Genomic DNA, 22,926 nt, shown 5'->3' with positions numbered 1-22,926 from the left:
GTATTTTGGAATTTATTCTAAGCTTTTGTCACATCATCCATCACAGACAAGGCTAACCAAATATCATGCTTCAGGGCACAGAGCTGATCACCTCAGAGAGCTGAAAGGGAAATGTTTTCCCCATGTAACTGTAGTGCACACATCCAAATCAGGCATACCTTAGGGAGCAGACATGGGTGAGAAGCATAAAAGCAAATTAATGGATTTTTACTATTTCCCATTCTTTTCTTAGCAGGCATTAAGTCTTTTCTTCTAGAGGTGAAGAGTACGGCATAAACACATGAAATTCACTGCAAGATCCATTTTGATAATATTTAAACTGTTCCTGTTGCTCTCACCGTATTTTTCTCTAGCAAGTTCCAAAATTAAAAGATGTATAGATATCCATTGGTGGTTTTAATCTATTTGTAAGTAAAAGGTAAAGTGAGAAAAATCCCTAGTGTTTTGAAATTATACATCTCCACATTGACACGCAAAGTTCAGTGTGTTTTGATATGAAACTATAGGTAGATAAAGATAATGGTACTCTTCACATAATGACTGCAATTACAACACTATAGTCTGTTCTTTAAAGTAGTCCCTGTCAATGGGGAAGAGGGAGAATCATACAATGAGACTAAAATAAATGACAATCCCTAAATTTCTAGCACTGTAGCAACTAAAAACTTCAGTGAAGTACTTATAAATATGGTGTAGGGCAAAGTTACCAAGGCAATGTGAACACAGCATATGCAAGAGGTAAAGGTTTGAACAGTTTTCAGTGTCTCACTTTGCAATTCAGAGTAATCCCAATCATTTCCCACTATCCTGAATATACTAGGAACAACAGGCAGAATGTTACTTTGTGAAAAATCCTTCATGCAGGACTTGTATTTCTGGCACACAAGCTGTTTAAATCTAATATAGCCAGCAAATACTACTCTGCAATCATTTTCTATTGATATTTTCCAAGTTAAGGGATATCAGTAGAAACATTTCAACAAATAATGAATCTGAACTCACTTTATGGGTTTCAAATTCCCAGAAATAGACTAGATCTTTCACAAGGAATATCACTACATAAATGTTCCACTTTCCTATCTTTCTCTTTCAGACTAACTTCAATATCTGACTAACAAAATAAAAGCAAGAAGACATTGCAAGCTAAATTGTAAAAACACTCTTAATGTTTGGATCATATCCAAAAAGCAGCTTTCAATATTCTCAGCTGGCTCCAAAAGGAATGCCTGGACAGACTGGTCAAAATTCTGGAATGTCTCACATTTCACCAAGAACCATGTTGATCTCACAAATTATCTGCTACATGACCTGACATGGATCAATAAGATTCAAGTAATGTCACATAATTTGATGCACAAAGGGTCAAGAGTAATGAAATGTCTCATTCAAATTGGCCATTTTAAAAATATTTTTATATATAGAACTCTTTTAAAATTATGAAAAATTAATGTCACTGGAGGCAGAGTATCAAATATAGCAGAAGAAATTCTGAATTCCTTCTTAAGATGAAAATGCAAATATTGTCCAAAATAGTCTATTATAATTTTTCATGAGTATGAGCACAGATAGATTTGATATAATTAAATACAATTATGAATATGATTTAATATAATTAAATGTACAGTATATACAATTGTGTTTCAATAAAAATAGCATCAACTGTTGAACATACAGCACAAGACATGGATGGAAACTAATATGTAAGTAATACTTCATGTGAACGATATGACTCAAGCACATCAGAGCTATCATTATTGTGATACAACATGGGTATTCCCCAATGTGCACAGTACAAGAGGTCTAACCTGCAAGAAATTACAGTGTTTTAACTTCCACAAAAGGAAAACAGATTCTGACTTCGATTCACTTTCAGCTGCAAATACAGAGATATTAAGGTTCTGTACGTAAGGAAAAGGAATGAAAATATCCCAGATGCATAATTCCTCTCTGGGGGGGGGGGGGGACCTGATAACAAATTGTGTTTAAGTCTTATTAAACCTGTAATTTATATGAAAAACAGGCTAGTATTTTGCAAAGTAAAGAAAAACTGAGGGAAACTGATATGCTTCCCTAAGCAGTGCAGCTGCACCCAATTAAAACCATCTATTTTAAGAATTGTTTGTACCAGCCACCAATGATGGCATAAACTTCAAGATCTGGCATGAAAATGTGTTCCCCTAAATTGAAAGAGATTTGGGGTTTGTTTGTTATTTTATAGAGCAGCTGCATTACTGAAGGGAAATCTATCAAAGGAAAAACACCAGAATAAAGGAATATATTTAAATATTTTAAAATTATTATGAACAACGAGGAAAACATTAACATAATGTGATAGACACCTGTGCAGCCTCAAGAATAACCTTGTCTTTCAAGAAGAGTGGCTTCGGGTCCTGCTTTTTGGTGGGGGGAGGGGTTGCAATAATATAATTAATATTTTGCTCTTTTGCACAACGTGTGTTAACTCAGGAAATATAGCATTCTGAGCAGCAAGGAAATATCTTTATATATTAAAATATTTTCCACTAAACTAGACACAAAAGAAACACACAAGAAAATACCATGAAATTAAAACATGAATTTTGCATGGGTACCATTCTTCTTCTTCTTCTTTTTTATCAATTTATTACATCCCCACCTCATCTGCTCACATTATACTGATAGCATACAAGTACAGTGGGAACTCAGTATCAGTGGGTGATCCATTCCGGATGCACACACAGGACACCCCCCCCCCCATGTATACCAAAATCTGCAGATGCCCAAGTTTCATTGTCTCCAATGGTGGTGTGTGCATGTAGCCATGCCACCATCAGGGACAACGGTCCCATTGTGCCTAATGGCATCATGGCCAAGTGCACATGCCACTACTGGAGACAATGAGAACTGCCGTCCACGGCAGATGGCAAGTCCGCAGATACCAAGGTCCCACTGTACATCCCATATTTGTGGGGGGGTTTCAAGGTGTCCCTACACTGCATCTGCTTTACATGTCAGTTTACAATAACCTGCTATAAGAAAAAAAACTTCAGTTATATATCTGAGGGTTGAGCAACTGTGGAGGGGTGGGAGTCAATCCCCCTCTCCCTGTAGGCCACATCATCACATTTCTGGTGCACCAGGAGTGGCATTGTATAATTTCTGGCTGCTATTTGGCCAGTATTTTGTGGCTGATTATTTTTTGTAAAGTTTGAGGACTCAGGGAGAAATAAAACCCTGCATTTGTAGCCAATTTTAAGTTGTTTTTCCCAGTTCAGGGGAAACAACAAAAACACACTCAAAAATCAGCAGGGTTGAGGCTTGAGAGTCCTTGGGAGACTGCAAAAGTGAGGCTCAGGGGCTCATGTATGCTGCAATTGCCAGACATTCTCAATTATATTGGAATTTACAACAATCCATTTTCCATAGAATCTCTAAGGAAAACAATGGCTTGTGAACACTAAATCACTGTTTTCTGACCAAGCCACCGCAAAGAATTCAGCCTAAATGCTTATATGGTTTAAACTGAAAGGACAGCCAGTCTACCTTTTCTAGTTGCAGAAGGTCTATCTTTTGGTATATCTTTCACTGCTTTCTGTTTGGGGTTAGTCAGGGTAGGCTCTTTCTCCTTAATACCACCAAAAGATTTCCCACTGCCTATCATGACTCCAGTTGTAAGGAAGCACAGACAAGGGGATGAAGATAATTCATGGCAGACCTGCCATTCCCAACTAACATAGAAAACAATTACAGCATATATTTCCCTGACACACAATAAGATGCATGGTGTGCCTTTAAAATAGTTCATGATGGCAAAATAGAAGAGGTGTTCTAGAAACCTTCTGTTTTTGCAGTGTCATAAAGCAGTTTGATAACCAACCCATGAAATAAGTAGACCACACACAGAACTTAAACTATTTCCTACTTAAACTTGTTTCTTCAGAAATCCAATTGGGGAGCGGGGGTGGGGGACCTAATGCAGGACCAACTGAAGCAGTTGGTCCCACCCAGACCTCCTCCATGGCTTTTCCTGGGCAAAATACTTTAGCCATGAGGAGACTCCAAAACTAGGTTGCTTCCCAACTGGCCAACTGCTGGAAGGCCTACCAGAGGATCCAATCCCCAAGCCACATAACTTCTGTGGAAGGCAAGATTCCCCATCCAGCCTCCTTCCTCACATCCCTAGCTACTTCACCTGTGAGGGCAGTTCCAGAGTCATATCCTTCATCAAAATGGTGATCACTTAACTCATCTTTTCTCCCCCAACTACCTGCCAAGTGATTGCCTATTTAAGACACCACCCTATGCCAATTTCCAAGTCTCCAAAGAAAAGTTTAGGTTAGGGAAATAATGTGGAAAGGGGGGGGGGGGGGGGGAACCGCACCAAAGTGACCAGAAAACCTACACTGTATTAGAGGTGGGGTGGGGGTCAACAATTTGAAAGGCAGGAGCCTGAGGGGTGGCAGAGCCTTATATCACCCTGTGAAGCAAAATCATTGCTCATCATTGGAGGCCATCAAACACTTATCCCTCCGAAAGTGCAGGCAGTGTGTGGATATATGTATTACCTCTATATTATCACTGTGTCTATGTTACTGTGGTACTAATGGAAAGAGAAAATTATGTTACTTTACTTCTGATGAAACAAACAGCAAATCCTATACAGTACTATGTATTTGCTTGCCATTAATAACTTGACAACTTCAGACACCTATATTAACACTTCGCACCAAAAAAAGAAAAAAAGAGACAGCACAGATTGACACATTAAATTGTTGACTGTTTACATATATATGTGTGTATATGTACAAATTGGCTTTCAGCAGTGCATCCTTTGGGAGAAAAAAACTTTGGTAATCTTTACTGATATCCATATATATCAAGGCTTGTGATGAGAAATTAAATAAATTTTCACAGTATGATGCCATTATTCACAGCTGATCTTTTTTTCTGGGACAGGTATGAATAAAATTAACAAAATTATGGGGAATGCAATATTAATTCAATATGGCTGCAGTCTACTACAAATTGCTTCACCACAAGTGTTTGTTATTGTTGTTGTTGTTTTCAAAACGCAGGATCTGCACATTTCTTTTATGGGCCTGTGTGGGAAATATTTTTGAAACACCACTCCACAAATCTAGGAAAGATCCTGTCACTTCCAGAAATGCTTACGATATATATATATATTCTCCCCCCCTCCCCCTTTTGGTTAAACCTTTGGGTATTGAATGTGGTAAAAATGTAAGTGATTAACAAAGTTCCACTTTCTGTGAACAAATCAATAATATGAAGATATTTACCTGTGTGTCAGTCTCCGGTGGCTAATGCAAACAGCAGTTTGTTGATCTTGAGCAACGCACACTTTATGACGACTACATTTCATCTTTAAGCATGGATCTTTAGCTGGGTCTAAAGCTAAAAACAATTGTAAAGAATATTTTTTTAAAAAAAAACTTTTCTACAGATGCACAGCAATTGTTAAATCATCTAAATCTCTGCACACAGTAGAATTAGGAATTCCTCACAGGAAGTCTTAAGTGATTTTTTATGTTAGAGCAACCACTTTTCAAACAAAAAAAAAACCAGCAACAACCCTGTGTTCTGATGACTGGTGTTACCTAGCACAGTTAGAGCCACTGATTTAATGGTGCCTCAATATGGGTAACCATGTACTGAACTGCATACTAAATAAATTTCTTGTTATTAACTTTTCCTGCTTGAACTTTCTTATCATTGTTTCAATATTAAAAAAAAAATCTCTGTATGCTGATTCACATGAAGATGTCCTTTTATAATTTGGAATATAGTTTATTGTTACCTAGAAGTGTAGATGAAAAATTATCTGGGGAAAATTTTCTGATGCCTTCTTCTTCCATGGAAGTGTTTCCATAAGATTGGAAGCATCTCTACCTTTGTCTACATAGGTATCTATGTTTGTCCCTAGCTACCTGGCTGTTTAAACAATCATGTTGAATGGGCTAAAAATAGGCTATGAAGTTCTAGCAATTCTATGAAAGAGACAAGCATTAAAAAAATGCTATGCTCAGAGGAACAGACTTAGAAATGATAAATCTACTAAACATGTTACTATTTCACAAAATCTTTTGTATTTAAATCAATTACAAGTAGTCATGACAAAATGTGTATGTTGCCTGTATCCACAGTGTCATATACATCCTTTAGTGAAATAACGTGTTCAGCTAGTTGTACTGAAGCATTTTTCTCAACTTGAAATGGAAGTGATAAATAGTGTAGAGAATGAATGAGTGAAACTGGAGGTGCTACAATAAAACTGCAGCAAACCAAAGTGAAACTATTACTTTGCTTCAAGTACAGCTCTCTTTAGGTATGTGACTTTAAAAAATAGTATTCATTCAAAGAAAATAATTTCCAAGTAAAGCTTTGAATATATATGAATTTAACACATAAACCAAATGTGTTAAATCAGATAACATTTTCTTAAGACCCTGGCAAATTTTCCAGTTCTACTTTTTCTGGAAAACTCACATCACTGTTCTTATCTCCTTTAATCTTTTTACATAAATGAAAAAGACAAGTTAACATTATATTAAGAAATTAGATCTTAAATATAATTCTGTGAGTTATGAAATTTTCCAGATCTGAATATCTATGAAAAATAATTACTTATCATAAATTATCTTATTTGTATCAAATATTTTATTACGTATCCTGTCCAGAAGATTGTTATTTCTTAACTTTATTCACTAAACCAAAAGCAAGCTGTCACAGAAGTAACTGTCAATTTTGTGACACATCACAATCCAAAAATTATGATAATGAACAATATGATTAATTTTACTAACCAAATGTCTATATCTCAGGTGGGAATTATGCAGCTACTGATTGATTGCAAATATTAGCAACTCTAGTTAGTACAACCAGTAGGAGGAAATGCAGTCTAGCATCTTTTGTAGGTCTGCATAATTTTCCACCCCATGGTCTACATAATGGCAAACAACTAGTCATGGTGGGTATTTCTTGGAGAACTAGTCAGGGGGCTATTGCTCCTGTGTCCCATATGTTGGCTTCCCAGAGGCATCTAGTTATATATCAAAAGGACAATTCAGATAGGAGGGTACATTTAGATTCATGATTCACATCCCAGTTCCTCAATATTCAGGATTAGACTAGAAGGGGAATGTTATATATTTATGTATTCAATTCGATGGCCAGAGATATATGTGTGTGTGTTGGGTGCCTTCAAGTTGTTTATGATTTATGGTGACCCTAAAGTGAACCTATTGCAGGGTTTTCTTTAGAGCGGATTTGCCATTGCCATCCTCTGAGGCTGAGAGACTGTGATTTGCCCAAGCTCACCCTGTCAGTTTTCATGGTCAAGTGGAGATTTGAACCCTGCTCTCCAAAGATAGTCTCAAAATAAAACCCCAAAGAAACAGGGCATTTAATCATATATAGTAGAAATGAATCACAGAAATACAGATTTATTCATTGCAGTCATAGCACTAAAATAGCATATATGTATCTTCTTATTCCCTTGTAGAAAGTAAACATAGGTATGCAATCCTTATATTTAGAAAGAACTTGCAATAAGAGATCAAGAACTAAAGGAGGATTTAAAAAGTAAAAGTAAATGTTTCCCCTGTGACAACATTCTCTAGTTGTGTCTGACTGTAGGAGCCAGTGCTCATCTCCGTTACTAAGCCAAGGAAGCCAACATTGTCAAAGATGACTCTGTGGTCACGTGGCCAGCATGACTGCATGGAATGCTGTTACCTTCCCATCAAAGTGGCACCTATTTATCTACTTTCACTTTTACATGCTTTCGAATTGCTGGGACTAGTGACTAGAAATACATAGGTGTTTCTAAACTTGCAATATAGACTAATTTTTATTGCTTTCCCCCCAGTGCCCGAGAGAACAAAACATGTAAAGTGCATAGAAAAGACCAATGTAGGGAATAGCAAACAGTAGCATAAGAGAACTTTGTTATTTTTTAAACATTGTCATGACTTGGTCATCTGTTCTAAATGTTTGCAAATGGTCTCTGCATTCTTTTATTTCAAGCACAAGACAGACTGCTCCTGAGTTTGAGAAAATGAAAGGAGAATCTCCTAGGAGGGTACTTTCACCTCTCTATACAGTAGTGGTGAGAAAGAAACACCAACAGAAGGAGTGTTTCCCACATCTTGAAGGAAGGTTGGATGAGTGTTGGTATATATAAGCAAATCAACTTATTCTTCAGGCCCCAGGAAGTGAATTGGAAGATGAACTGTGACCTTCTCTAGTCCTGTTCCTTTTGACATTCTGGGCCATCTAAAGGACAAGGTCTGAAGGCTTTCAGAAAGTCACATCTGAATTTTAAGTGTTTGTCTACAATGTTACAAATTTACATACTTGATGACAGAAATCACCAAAACTTCGTGTTTCCTAGTGAAATTACATAAAGAACATACTAAGGTTTAAGACAAAAGCCATTATCTGCTTTAGGTATTTCCCAAGAAAACACTTCAGATTTCTGTGTTCTTTACTCTAGAATGCACAGTTATGAACAAATTTTGACCAGACATGATATTTATATTTAGTTTCACATTCCAAACATTTCTGTACAAGTTGGGGAATAATTGGCAAACTTCAGGGTTTCCCCTCCAGAAAAATGAATGCTTTTGGTGCATTTTGCATCATCAGTATGAACCCATACTGTCTATCTGTAGAATACCATGCTTTTCTACATTATCTTTACAGACACCTATTTCTATGGATGATTTTATTTACAGGAAAGTCCCCCTAAAGCAGGAAGCTTGTTCATAGGGACATGCCATTAACACAAACAAAACTTCAGTAGTGAGCAAATTCTTCAGCATATAACATGTGAAAAGTTAAGGTGGCTTGATAGTTTGCTATTTGCTCATAGCTAAATTTATATGGAACATTAACCACAACATTGTATCCTTGCTCATTCATAAGTCAATACTTTGTTTCATTTAGGAGAAACCTTTTAACACAGGTAGGCAACCTTGTTTTGGATTAGAACTCCAATAAACCCTGCCAAAATGGGCAATAATCAGTGAGTATGGCAGTTGTAAGAAAAGGTGTCTGGAGAAAACCAAGCTGCATAGTCCAGGTTTAAGGAAACATTTTTAGAACAAAAAAGCAGACAAGGATCACAAGCAGATGGGGCAAAAAGAGCAGCCTGTCACTGCGGGACCACAGAGACCAGAAGCCACAGTCTTGAGGCCGGCTTCTGAACAGTTGGGGGGGGGGTGTCATCTAATCAGCACAGAAGGTGTCTTTTTTGCCTGTCTGTTTCGGGCCAAGGGTGTAGGCACAATTAAAAAGTAGAACATGCACACACAGTCTGGCCTAGATTTTTTTTTTTAAAAAAAAGGGTTAGTCAAAAATACTGATTCAGTTGTGTTTATTTCTAAAGGCTAAGGCCTAAATCTACGTATTAGTCCCTAGTAGACCCACAGGATCACTGGAACTTAAATAACTTATCATTAGGCAATTGATTCAGTAAGTTTTGAGAGCCAGTATGGTATAGTGGTTTGAGCATTGGACTATGGCTCTGAGACCAGGGTTTGAATCTTAACTCAGCCATATAAACCCACTGGATGACCTTGGGCAAGTTACACTGTCTCAGCCTCAGATGATGGCAATGGCAAACCTCCTATGAAAAAAACTTGCCAAGAAAACCCCAAGATATGTTCACATTTAGGTTGCCACAGGTACCTTAGGATCAGAAATTACTTGAGGGCAAACAACAACAATAAACTCTAGCTGGGAATAACAACTGGATTTTGGCATAAGTGTTATTTGTTATTATTGTTTTAATCATTGCTTTTTATAATACTGAGAAGACTACTTCCACTCACATTTTGTACTGTGTATTTCATTAAAAAAACATTTTATTTTGTGAATAGGATTTTACTCAGTACTAAATACACATACAGGTTTCCTGGTTAGATTTCAAAGTGGAGTCCATGGAGTGCAGAGTCTGCTTAAACTCTTATATTGCATTGCCACAGCGTCTCAGAACTTATTTTCTTTTTAAAGGATAATATCTAAATGCATTATAGCCATTGCAAAAATAAATTAAGTGGATTAACAGTCAATGGATTGTGTTTCTGACTTACGGCAACCTTAATGTGAACCTTTCATGAGGTTTTCTAGGACTAAGAGTGTGAAACTCACCCAGGTCACCTAGTAGGTTTTCATGGTTGTGCGCAGAATCAAATCTTGATTTCCAGAGTTATAGTCAAACAACTATACCACACTATAACAATGAGTGTGTAGCATCATATTAATTAAAGTCAGTGTATGTATACAGGGCCCTTGGTATCTGCTGGGGTTTGGTTCCAGTTTGGATGCCAAAATCCGTGGATGCTCAAGTCTTGTTATACAGTGTGCCGGCGTTAGACGTGCACGTGCTATATACAGCTTTAAGATTACGCACTCAAGCTGCGGGGCGCAGGGGGCAGTGTGCGCACTCTGCCGTGCCACCACACACACGAGTCCCATTCAAGTGAATGGGGCTCAAGCATAGGTGGAATTCGCCTTACGTGGGGATCCCGGAACGGATCCCCCATGTAAGGCAAGGGTCCACTGTATACATTAGGTTGTTGTTTTTCTTTGCTGAAAACCTATCACATACCAATAGCTGATGACTCATGGTCAGATCATCACATTCAACAGCAATGAACTGAGCAACACTCTAGGCACTGGAGGTCTGGTTGTTAAGCCACCATACTTCCTTCACACCTCACTCTGCTCTCCTGCCAATTAGTTCAACCTGCACCCATCAGGAACAGATTTATGCATTTCTATGAGGCACAGGTCACTTTTTAAAAACCTAACATGGGGTTAGCAGACATTACAGCCAGCATCATTACATGAAGGTAAAATGCAAGACACACCATAGGGCACTCCTTCCAACAATGGCTATATAATACATTACTAATGATGAATATAAGGAATTACAAGGTACTGGAAAAACTACCTTTTCAAAAGTTAACATTGAAAGCTTTGCTCCTGTTCCCTTCACATTGTAATAAAAGAAGGTTATCTGTGTACATCTGATCTAACAGAAAGCAGTAGAGTTGCATTCAGCAACACTCTCCCTTTCTTTGTCTAGTGACATATTTTATCCTTTGGCAAAGATATCTGGCTGGCTGAGTACGTAGAGTTCTAAGATATGTACAGTACCTACATTTGTGTGAAATGAACAACATTTTCTGTGTTACTTTGCAAGCAGGCACACTCATTCCTTTACCTTTAAAAATGTAAACCCTGCAGTTTTCCAAATGCAAGTCCATGGCAGTACATTCATTTGTACAGTAAAGATCTTCTAATTCTCTTGTTATTAAGAGATATACAAACGGATCCCTGTACAGTAGAGTATTACAGTAGGCAAATAAACCTCAGGTACAGCATCAGAATCTAGTTAACTATTGCATGGACCCCAAGAGGCCATAAAGGTGCCACTAGTCCAGCTAACTCCAGCTAATTCTCCCAGCTCTTTGGTTTCCATTTTAAACTAGTGATCACTCAGTCATCAGAATGGTAAAGGGTGGCTTATCCAAGCTACCTCTCATTACCTACCGGCTCAAGGGAATATGGGAAGGAGGCTGTCTTTGGGCCCTGATGGCTTCGCCCCATCTAAAGCTGTCCAGCTGGGGTGGAATTAAGCAGTCAGCAGCCTCCTTGGAACACCTAAGGTTAGCATGTGAAGAAAGACACAGATCAGTTACCCAACTGATCCAGGATTAGAAACCAGGGTCAGTAGTGAAACAAAGGCCTGTTACAGACAGCCAAAATAAAGCTGCTTCGAGTCACAGTGGAGGTATGATGTTTCAATGATGCATGCATCCTAAGAGTCCAGAAGCCACACCAAAGCCACGCTCCAGTCCTTAGGGCTGGAGCGTGGCTTTGGTGTGATTTCTGGACTCTTAAAACGCATGCATCATTGAAACACCATACCTCCACTGTGACTCGAAGCAGCTTTATTTTGGCTGTCTGTAACAGGCCAAAGCCAGGGCTCACAGTATCACAGTGATGTGAGTTTTGACAATGATATTTTCTGTCATCCCTGTCAGGTTTCCTAGTCTCATTTTCAATCCTCACAGTAGCTAAGAGGAAATTATTTTTTCCCCAGAAACATTATGCGTTATGTCTGTTATTATGCAAAGAATAGTGGGATGGTTTACTTTTGGACACTCTGTGAGAAATCTTTATCTGGACGAGATGAAAAATTCTAGAACTGCTGTGTTGTCTGCATTTTGGACTTTTCTTTGTGTTAACTTACGGGAACTGTTAGAATGAGCATCTGTACTTGAAAACTGACCATTACATGTTCGACAGGGTGAAGTCACCTGAATGAAATGGAATCCTATCCCACCTCTCTTCAGGTATGCACAATGCATCTACCAGCAAGTGAAGTTAAGAAATCCACTATTTGATATTTCTCACAGGTCTTTATAATATTTTCGCCCTTACTTCCATGTGTTCATTTCAGAACAGGGGAACCAATTCCAGTTGAACAATTCTCAATTCTCCCACTTGGAAGAAAATTTGTTTTTCTGTCCATACCACAACTGAAGTGCATCTATCACTTCTCAAAATTTCCAGCCACTAAGGAACAATCCTTTTCTTTAGTAGAAGTCTATATCCACCCATTAATTGACAGGTGATAGGGTCACTGACACAAGTCAAAGTAGCCAAATACCTAACAGCTATGCATTATTGTTCTGCTGAAACATGCTGCAATAAATGGAAAAATTCTTATACATGTATTATCCTATAAGGATTAGGATATGGGATGATACATGCATAATACATAGATTATCCTGTAAATCAGGAACTGAATGTGGTTGTAACAGGGAAATAGTTTAAGAATGCCATGAAGCTTATAGATTTACATATCAGATATTATTTCTTTTCAAGCAAGCATTTTCAGAATTTTTCATAATCTTTGAATTATAAAGATTTGATTATTAAATCCAAGAGTGCTATATTACAATTAAAGTGACATTTATTTTATCATGCTTCTTTACTGCTTTATGTAAGATTCCCAGTGTAAATATTAAAAGAGAATAATCTCTGAAATAATAGTTCTGATCTGAGTTGCCAAACAGTTTCTGTCTATCCTTTGTGCCCCATGTTTATTCTATTTGTCTTGCTCCATTTATCTTTCTGAATTATATAGCAATACATAGCTTCATATTAACAAAATGTTCGATGGAGACTTTTTTTTAAAAAACACACATACACAAGTTTTCATCAATCAACATATGAACACACAAGCATTTATCAAATAAATATATGAAATTTATGCTATTAATTTAAAGTGTCAAGTAACTGCTAAGCAAATGGTTTACATTTCTTTTTCTCTTTCTTTCTTTATTGGATCTAGAATGTGCATTTAAATTTTATTAGCAGATTTAATCAAATTTAAAATTTATACATTGGATACATTGACACCCTGAACACTTTAATGCAGCTTTGAGAGTAACTGGAAAATTAGGAGGGGGAGGGTTTGGGGGGGTTTCCCCAAAGGATCTTGGTGTAAAAACAAATTTTATGGTCTGAAGGAGCTACCATTAAAATTTTTGTTCCATTCAATTCAAACTAAAATTATCAATACAAACCTACATAATGCTGGATAAATTTCCTATTATTACATAATGGTACAACTGTAATAGTACTGTATAACAGTAAATATACTTGGTTTCTTAAATCTGTATAGTAAGTAACAACATTAAGTTACCAAAGCAAGATATTTTCCAGGAGATGGCTGCCAGGTGTTGGCAGTGCACAGCTGAGTAAGCAAACATCATGGAAAGTAAAACTAGTAGCAGAGAATTAATTAGACATTTCATAGCCAATTTGATATTGCTGAATGTGATTAAATGCAAGCTCAAGTCTTTGGTATGACTTTCCTATTGCTGAACTCTTTAACACTATGAAATAAATGTAATAAAAGATGAACAAGTTAAAATATTCTAAAATATTTTATTAAATGCATACTGGAATAAAAAGTAATCCAATAATGATTAGTATGTTGTTGCTGCTAAATGCGTTCAAGGCAAGCCTATCATAGTGTTTTGTTGGCAAGATTTGTTCAGAAAGAGTTTTCTTTTACCTTCTGAAACTGAAAGTGGGTGTGTGCCCTTCTGTCTGAATATGCAATTACAAACCCTTGGGCCCCTATCACTCACCTTGCCCTTTCCCCCCTTAATATTCCTCCCTGGATCTGGTACTTGGGTCTTAAAGAGATCCCATTTGGACCAGTGGATGTGTTGTTCAGTGGGCTCACTGTGGAAAGCATGGCCAGACTCTATATAAACTTAACAAAAACAGCCAGACACAGTTGCAAAAAAGGAATAAACTAGCAGAAGTTTATTAATTCATAATTAGATCAAACAATAACCCTGAACTATTTAATCATTCACAGCTCCCCAAAACTCTATTCAGTTCTTCCCTCTGGCTAACTGTCCTGTCTCTATTATGATTTTCTCTATCTCTAGGCCATCTTCTTCAAATCCTCTTCTCTGCAATCCTCTTCTCTGTGATCCTTTCCCTTTCTCTAGACTACCTTTCCCCCTACTTCCTTGCAATCCTATCATTACATGCCTTCTGTCAGAGATAGGCCTCAGCTTTGTATCTTTTCTCCCCTATTGGCCCCCTTCATAGCATTCCCTGAGCTGTGATCAGCTGGCACCAACTAGGCTTGCCCAGCTCCACAGTATGACTTGTCCAAGGCTATCCAGTGGATTTCCATAGTCAAGCAGGGATTTGAACCCTGGGTTCCCAGAGTCTTAATCCAGCGCTCAAACCACTGGGTGTCATAATCAGCATACATGCTTAATATAAAACTATTAGCCAACAACATTAAGGCTTTTTTGACTGCCCAAGCTGTGAGATTTCAAGAATTTCACATCCAGTGTATATGCCACTTGGTTATATTTGGAGTGAGAATATTACTGCAGTATCTTTGACAAACTACATTCTCTGATCTAGCACTGGGATAGGAATCTGGTAAATCTTGTCATAAATGCTTGTGTCAAAGATAAAGACGCTTTTTCTATCTACCAAGTACATGGTCTTTTGAGGGTCATTTTCCAGAGAGGCACCACACTTTATCTCATAGGCCTATTTTACTGTTCTCTTACATCAACCAGTATCCAAAGGTATAATGCATCTGAACATTGATGAACCATTTTTTACCATGACAAACATTTGTTGAGAGTCTACCCTCATGTATTTGTCTAATATCTGTTTAAAGCCATCTAAGTTCAGGTCATCACACTATATTGCCAAGTACCCTATGGTGAAATATGACAAGTTAAAATATTCTCCTGCTAAGAAATCAGAGGGTAACCATTCACTGTAGATTAGATTTGAAGTCACTTTGTATACATCAAGCACCATTAAAATGCATAACAAACACAATAAGAAGGTCAGGAATAAGGCACCAAAGGATAAGGAGGATGAACAAGAAACATCCTAAAACAAAGATGCAGAAGCTCTGGTTCACAGGTCTGTCTTCCAGAAAATGGGAGGTATTTGCCATATCTCCCACTACTAGAAAATGTCAACCTCACTCTAGCAGTGTGCAAGAAAAACCCACTCATATCTCTGATCAGTGATGCTAGTAAGAGTTGGGCTTACTTTCCCAGTGAGATAGAAAGGCTGTTTTTCTGTAGCTCTGGAAGGGATTGTTTATTTCCCATGCATAATATGGTAATAGCTATTACTCTGTGCCCTCTACATCAGGAGTGGTCAACTACGGGCCCATTAGAAATCGATTCCAAAAGGCCCCTCATTCTTACTATGAAAAGGGATCCTTTTGGAATCAATTTTTATCCATTGGAACCCTTGTCGTTCCCATTGGGGCCAAGAGAGGAGGAGGAGCCTTCAGCTGATCGCCCCCCTAACCCCTTTGCACCAGCGAGCTTTGCCAGGGCACCTCGCCTCACCGCTCCGGAGGCTGCTCCAGCGGCGAGCCCTGCATTTTGGGCTGCAGTGGCCAGCCTTTCCCCCTGGGCCCCCTCAGGCATACTGGACCCGAGGGACCCAGATGGCAGGATGGGGGAAGGATGCAGGCGACTCACGGACCTGATGCGCCCTCTCTGTCCATGGGCAGGGAACAGCAGAGTGGTGCACCCCGGAGGGTTTCCAACACCTGAGGAGTGTGTGTGTGTTGTGAGTGCTTTCCCCGGAGTGTCAGGGCTGGCGGCGGAGCAGGAGAGGAAGAGGAGGGAGCACTGAAGCTGGGGAAAGTAGAAGAGAAGAGGAGGTAGAAGTGAAGAAGGAGGTGGTGGACCAGAATGGGGATGAGACTGAAGGAGATGGAGGCAAGGCCAGGGGACCCAAGAGGAGGAGGAGGTAGATGGACCCCTCCTCTCTTTCTTTTTTTTTAAAAAAACTCTTATCAAAAAATCGCTAGATTTCTAAAAAAAAAAAAAAAAACCAGCACCAAGGGTGTTTCTGGGGAGGGATGGTGACAGCTCTCTGCCACTTGTACCTCCCACAGAAACAGAGTCCATTCTGATGGCGTTCCCACTTGGAATTGCGTCAGAATCGATTCCTTGGGGAAAAACCTCGAAAACCCAGCTACCAAAATACCCCGGGCTTTTTGCTCCGTTTTTTCCCCACTGGAATCAATCACATGAGGACCAGGGTCGATTTCCAGTGCAAACTATGGACATAAAGCTCGAATCAGGATCCAGAACTTTTCACAGTGGAAATGGACCCTATATAGTGGCAGGGTTAATTTTCTCCCCTTTGCTTCCATTGAGATTATCACACTAAACTCTTAAAGCATTGCTATTCCAATTTAACTGCTCTGACTGCCTCCTGTTGTATTTCAGTGAGGCCTAAGAGCTCTCTGGCTGAATATTCTAAATACTTCTCCCTGAACTGCAAATCCCAGAATGTAACCAGAGTCAGTTAAAGTGCCTTAAGAGTGTAGTGTGACAATTGACCATGTGACCTGTATTAGCATATCAGCATATCACTAGCAATGACACAGTGATATACACTTGAGTTAACTGATTCAAACTCAAGTTGGACTCACATTGCTTCAATGACTCCACTTGGGACTCAACTCTGCAACAAATGATCCAGTGACTCAACTCAAGACTTGTATATTTCATCTAGAAACAGCTATTGTGTTATGCAATGGGCTTGAGGCAAGGATTAAGGTCTACTCAACAGTCTGTCTCAACTGCACATCAGAGGAGTCTTCTAAAGCTTTTGAGAAGCTTTAGAAGTATCCATCTGTCTCAAACCCATTGCCTAACACATTTGCTATTCCCTTAAGAGATTTTTTTACCTAACTTTGGGCTTCACAGACCAGCAGGAAAGGCCAGTCTGGAGGCAGAGTTGGGGTGTGTCAACTGACTCCGCCCCCATGTTGGCGTGACACCGCCTGCCACACCATGCACGGAGTCACGGCACTCCTCTGGCGCTGCATCTACATGATTCAGCATCAAAAGAGTGCAGAAAATCCATGCAGTGTCATGCAGCTCCTTTTTGCACCACAGAAAGGAGAGATTGGTTGCAGTTGCTGCAGCCCTAATCCAGTGCAGACAGAGGCAGCTGCAGGCTGCCCCTTAGGGGTGGTCTGTACAGCCCCTTAGTGAACATCTTCTTGATTTTCTAGTTACTGAAACCCTGACACATCCCACAATTACTTCCTTTTAAAAAAAAATTCTCCCAAATTCGAGACTTGTCTCGAAAATATCTTCCAAAGACCTGAGACTTGACTTGGACCTGAAGGAAGAGATTTGAGACTTGACTTGAGACATGGAGTAGAAGACTTTGATGCATCACTGTAATGGCATGACATCACTTCCAGTTTCCATTTCAACTGTTTTTTCCTGTCTTATCCAAATGTTTTTGTTCTCTTTTCTAAATGTTTGTCTGGGGTCTGATCATTAGGAGAGCATTTGAAAACCATCTGGACATAACGTTAGTAATTTTTCAAGCGAAAAGTCATGCTAAAATGTCCTGATACATATAGTGGCTTAATTTTACAATGTGTAAAGAATTAATTTTTTACTGATCTTTTAATGTGATTAAATATTTCATACTGATCTTTTTTATTCTTTTATTGTGCTTATACACACACACACACACGTTTTATTTAGTTTGTGCATCCTTCTGTTTCACACTTGAACAGTATTCAAATACCAAATAGTGTTATAGAATTTCAGCTTTTATCTATGAAAGCTCAGTGAGCATCAGTGCATCAAATTCATTGCATCAAAACTACATTAAGTTCAAGTAAAGCAGAGCATTACAAGTAAGTTTTCAAATAGCTTTCAGGTTCAGAAGCTCTGGGTTATGTTTCTCACATGTCATGAAATGTGCAACAATTCTCTGTGTGCAACACTTCTATTCAACCAGTCCAGCAAGCCCGCAGTCTTGGTTATATCTTTGATTCCTCTCTGTCGTGTATCCCTCAGATCCAGACCACAGCCAAGGCTTGTAGATTCTTTTTGTACAATATTGCCAAAATCCGACCTTATCTTTCTGCCTCTACTGCCAAGATCCTGGTCTATGCCCTAGTGATCTCACGACTTGATTACTGTAACGTCCTCCTGGCTGGGCTTCCTCTTTCTCACCTCCGTCCTTTAATCTCTGTCCAGCATTCAACTGCACGCATTATCACTACTGCCCAGCGCTCTGACCATATCTCTCCTGTCTTGGCATCCCTTCACTGGCTCCCCCTCCCTTTCCGCATTCAGTATAAGCTGCTGCTGTCAACATTTAAAGCCCTCCATGGTCTGTCCCCTCCTTACGTATCAGACCTTCTTTCTCCTCACCTTCCCACTCGGGCCCTCCGTTCTGGTAGTCAAGGTCTGCTGTCTCAGCCCAGGATTTCCTCTGCCCCATCCCGGATTCGCCCCTTTTCACTTGCTGCCCTTCACTCCTGAAACCTTCTTCCCCCACAAGCAAGAGCCATCACTTCTTTAACCAGCTTCAAAACGGAGTTGAAAACCATCCTGTTCAGAGAAGCCTTCCCAGGCATTGCATAATTGTCGCTTACTATTTGATGTTCCTTTAGTGCCTGTTTATCGAACCATTTCTTGTATTGCTATGTACTGTATATGTATTATCCTACTTGAGAGTATGTATTTTCCCTGGAAGAAGATTAACTATCCATTATGAAGCCAAGCCCTCCCTCCAGTCCATCTGCCTTGGTCCAGGCCTCGGAGGAACTGCTGGACCTCATCCCCCTTTCCCTCCACCACTCCCTTCTCCTTTTGTGTCATGTCTTTTTAGATTGTAAACCCAAGGGCAGGGAACCGTCTAATTAAAAAGATTGTATGTACAGCGCTGTGTAAATTTACAGAGCTTCATAAATAAAGATTAATAATAATAAAGGATAATAATAATAATAATAACAACAACAACAACAACAACCACAACACAGGCTTTTCTTTTCACAAGATAAGCTGACACAGTCAAAATCTAACTTTATATGCATTGCTAGCAATATTTGCCACTTATATCTGGTTTTATTGTATAATTGCCATTTAATCAGTGCTGAATATCAATCTGTAAGTGAGTGTCTTACAAGAGAAAGTTGAAACAAATGTATATCCACATAATTGGATACATAATCTTTCAACTCCCATGGTCTGTGCATGTGATGCTTACTAAAGGTTTGGAGACCTAACATAAGCATGTATATAGATACATACATGTAAGCTTATGGAGGAGCATACATGTGTGTGCATGTGTGCACATACGCACACATGCACGCACACACGCACACATATATACATATAACTACATCAGCCTTACCCCAATGTAGGGAAGGGAAAGGAAGAGAAGGGACAGCCTTCTCTCCATTGCTCCTCCCCACTTTTGGGAAGGACATAAGATATTGGGGAGCCACATGGAACTTTTGGGATTTGTGCACCTTGCTATGTAACCTGGAAAATTTCTATAATCAGTTTCCTGTATAATATAATGTTTTGCTGGCATCATATGTAAGATCTCCATTTCATTGAAAGACAAGTCTTGAACATGAAGTCCATCAAAGGCAGTGACTTTTGAATGACCTAAAATAAAGTGTTACAAAGAGTACAATCCTATACCTGGCAACAATCCCTGCTGAATTTAGTAGTACTTATTTCTCACTGGGCATCTGGAGAATTGGAAACAAAAAAGAAACTGTTCTCAATCAATCAAGTCTCACTCTAATAGAAATCCCTCTTCTGCAGAGTGCCTTATACTAAGACATCAAGACAACTAAAGCAAAAACATGCTAGCAATTAAAATTACTGTAATACACTCTACATAGGGCTACTTTGAGAAATTGGAAGCTTCAGCAGGCACTTGTGATTTAATGAAGAAGGAAGACAGATAATATAAACATACATACACATTTCCAGCCAATTTAGTTTTAAGGTACTACTACTAAGACCACATGGCAAATCTCATTGTACAGTAATATGCTCAAATTTTTTATGCATTTATCCCCACACTATGAAATTCTTTGCCTAGGGATATCTGCTTTGCCCTTCATTGATGTAAACTATAAAGAATATTAATATTTCAAAGGGGTATTTGCTGAATTTTAAGTAAAATAGTCACTAAATTATTTTATCATCCTCAATTATTTTTCTTAAGTATGGCTTTTAAAAAAAGATTTTCTGCAGTCAATAAAAAAAGCAAGTTGGAGAGATATAAACAATTGTATTTTCTAGGCTATCAAAAGTAGTGCAAATGCACTGCTCTCACAAATACTGATCTACCATTTTGGCTGTCTTAACTTCTTTCCATTTCATTTTTATAAAATAACTCATAGGGCCTAAACAGATGGCCTTTTTAAGGCTGCCATCCATGTGGCTTCAGAGCACATAATTTAGACAGTGCACATCACAATGCTGCCCTGAAGCCACCCAGAAGTTGGATGGCTGTCCAGATGTGGGTGACTTCATGACACTCCAACAGCGTGGCAATTACATGCCACCAGAGCATCATGAAGCTGCCATGGGGCTATGGCAGGGCCATCAAAGACGGCTTTTCCCTGGCCAAAAAAGTAGTCAATCATATCTGCTCCTTTTTTTGGCTGGGTTCAAGGTGGACTGATGCCATGGCCAATCCGTTTTAGGAAAGGACGGCCTGAAGCCGCCCCTTCCTGCCCATCTGTTTCCCCCATGGAGATTTTGCACTAAATCTTCCAGTTCATACAGTTAGCAGCCATGCTGACTGAGTGATCCTGGGAGTGTGGTCCAAAGAAAGCTCTGATAGTTGATCATGTTTTGTTACTATGACATAGCATTAAGTTTAGAAATTGTTCTAAAGGACCTTCATGCATTCAGCTGCAAAACCTAATTAAATTAGAAATCTGTTTGTTTTATATAAAAGAAGTTTTTTAGGCTGTTAAATTCTTTGGAGAAGACTATTTATAGACAATAGTTAGAAGATTTAGGGTTATGCTAACAATTCTCATCAGGCATGTTTGTCCTAATGCCTGAGTATAACATTATCACACCACCAAAATGTAGTATACAGCTCAGATAATTCAGAGATATTTATGTAATAATGCCTAATACATTGTAAGTAATAACAGAAATCAGTGGCATTATTGGGGGAGGAGGGTGTTCAGACTGCACTGAGTGACATCCCAGTGGGAGGTGTCACCCAGTGGGGTGATACACCTAGGGAGGGCTGCCTTCTGAGTTCCACATGGCAATCTTCACATGGGACTCAAAAGGCCTCATGCTGCCATCTGAGAGGGCTGAGCATGAACTGCATCTTGCTGTGCTAAACCATTCTACTCACAAGCAGAATGCTGCCACAGCAGTGAGGTGGGGCATGCCCTTTTGGCTCTGCCCCTGGAAGCCTCACCCCCCATTAGCCCTGCTCCCTGCACCAGGTGACACCCCTGGTGGAAATGCCATTGATAGAAACAGAATCTGAGATACAAGACTCAATTCAAATCTATTATACACCTCTGAATGTCTAATAGCTAGCAGAATGCAACATCCTTGCAGCTTCCTCAACTGGCCAAATCTGATTTCTAGTGCCAATTAAAGTAGACTCACTGAGCAAATGGATTTACCTAAGTATTGATTAATTTGTATAGGTGATAAACTAGATTGCTAAGATCCACTACATTCAATAATCTACTCTATGCAGGATAAACAATTGGATCTCTGACATGGTTACTTCAGTTATTCAAAGTTTTTTAAAGTTTAAAAAAAGAGATGCAGAGAAGTGGATGCAGTTTGAGAATATTCAGATTCTATTCTCTATCAAGCTTTCCTGGACAACAGAACATGATTAAATTTCTAACACAGTGATGGAGTATTGCAACTGCCATCATTCCCAGACAGTCTTGCCAACAGTTAGGAAATGTAACAGAACAGGAAACTTAAATTAAAAAATATTTAGCAGCTTACTTTAAATTCACTACTACAGTAGTTTCTGACATGATAGATAAAAAGTAAAAACATTTTTTCTGAAGAAAATTGGGAAGCTCTCCTCTATCTAAAAAGGTCATATTGTAAGGATAAGACAGATTAGATATAAATTGCTAATACAAAATATATTTGTATAAAAAGGAATGAAAATATAAACCAAAATTCAAAAGTACAAATTACTATCAAAATATCTTTTGAACTTACTAGTTTCACTCTTACCTAATACCACTTGAGGACTGAAAGAAAACATGCATTGCTACCTTCTCCCATCTAGTTACAATTGCTTTTACCAGTCTGTTCTATCTACTCTTTTTTTTTTGTGGGGAGGTGTTACACCTCAGATTCCTGTTGTTTGCTTTATTCATGATTACCAGCAAGAGGTGAATAAAATATAGATATTATGGGGAAAGGACCAAGGACAGCTCCCTTCTATTAACACTCTTCAAGCTGCTTAAAGGATGAGGGAAAATCGATGTTTACAGAATATATGTGATCAACATTAAAGTTTGAAAAACATCCCATC

At 38.8% G+C, this 22,926-nt stretch overlaps 1 protein-coding gene across 4 annotated transcripts in view; it reads right to left on the bottom strand.

The window, feature by feature from the left end:
• SPOCK3 (SPARC (osteonectin), cwcv and kazal like domains proteoglycan 3) overlaps positions 1-22,926 on the bottom strand; it is a 177,948-nt gene that overhangs the window by 67,541 nt on the left and 87,481 nt on the right. For 3 of the 4 annotated variants that reach the window (XM_042468598.1, XM_042468599.1, XM_042468601.1), the window contains one exon: positions 5,280-5,394. In XM_042468598.1, coding sequence (XP_042324532.1) covers positions 5,280-5,394 — 115 coding nt within the window. Of the gene's footprint in view, positions 1-5,279; positions 5,395-11,559; positions 11,648-22,926 lie in introns of those variants that run through there. The other variant, XM_042468602.1, reaches the window with a different exon arrangement.

Source organism: Sceloporus undulatus, chromosome 5 (assembly GCF_019175285.1).
Source record: "Sceloporus undulatus isolate JIND9_A2432 ecotype Alabama chromosome 5, SceUnd_v1.1, whole genome shotgun sequence".
Lineage (NCBI taxonomy): Eukaryota > Metazoa > Chordata > Lepidosauria > Squamata > Phrynosomatidae > Sceloporus > Sceloporus undulatus.
This window is presented reverse-complemented; position numbering and strand designations above follow the sequence as displayed.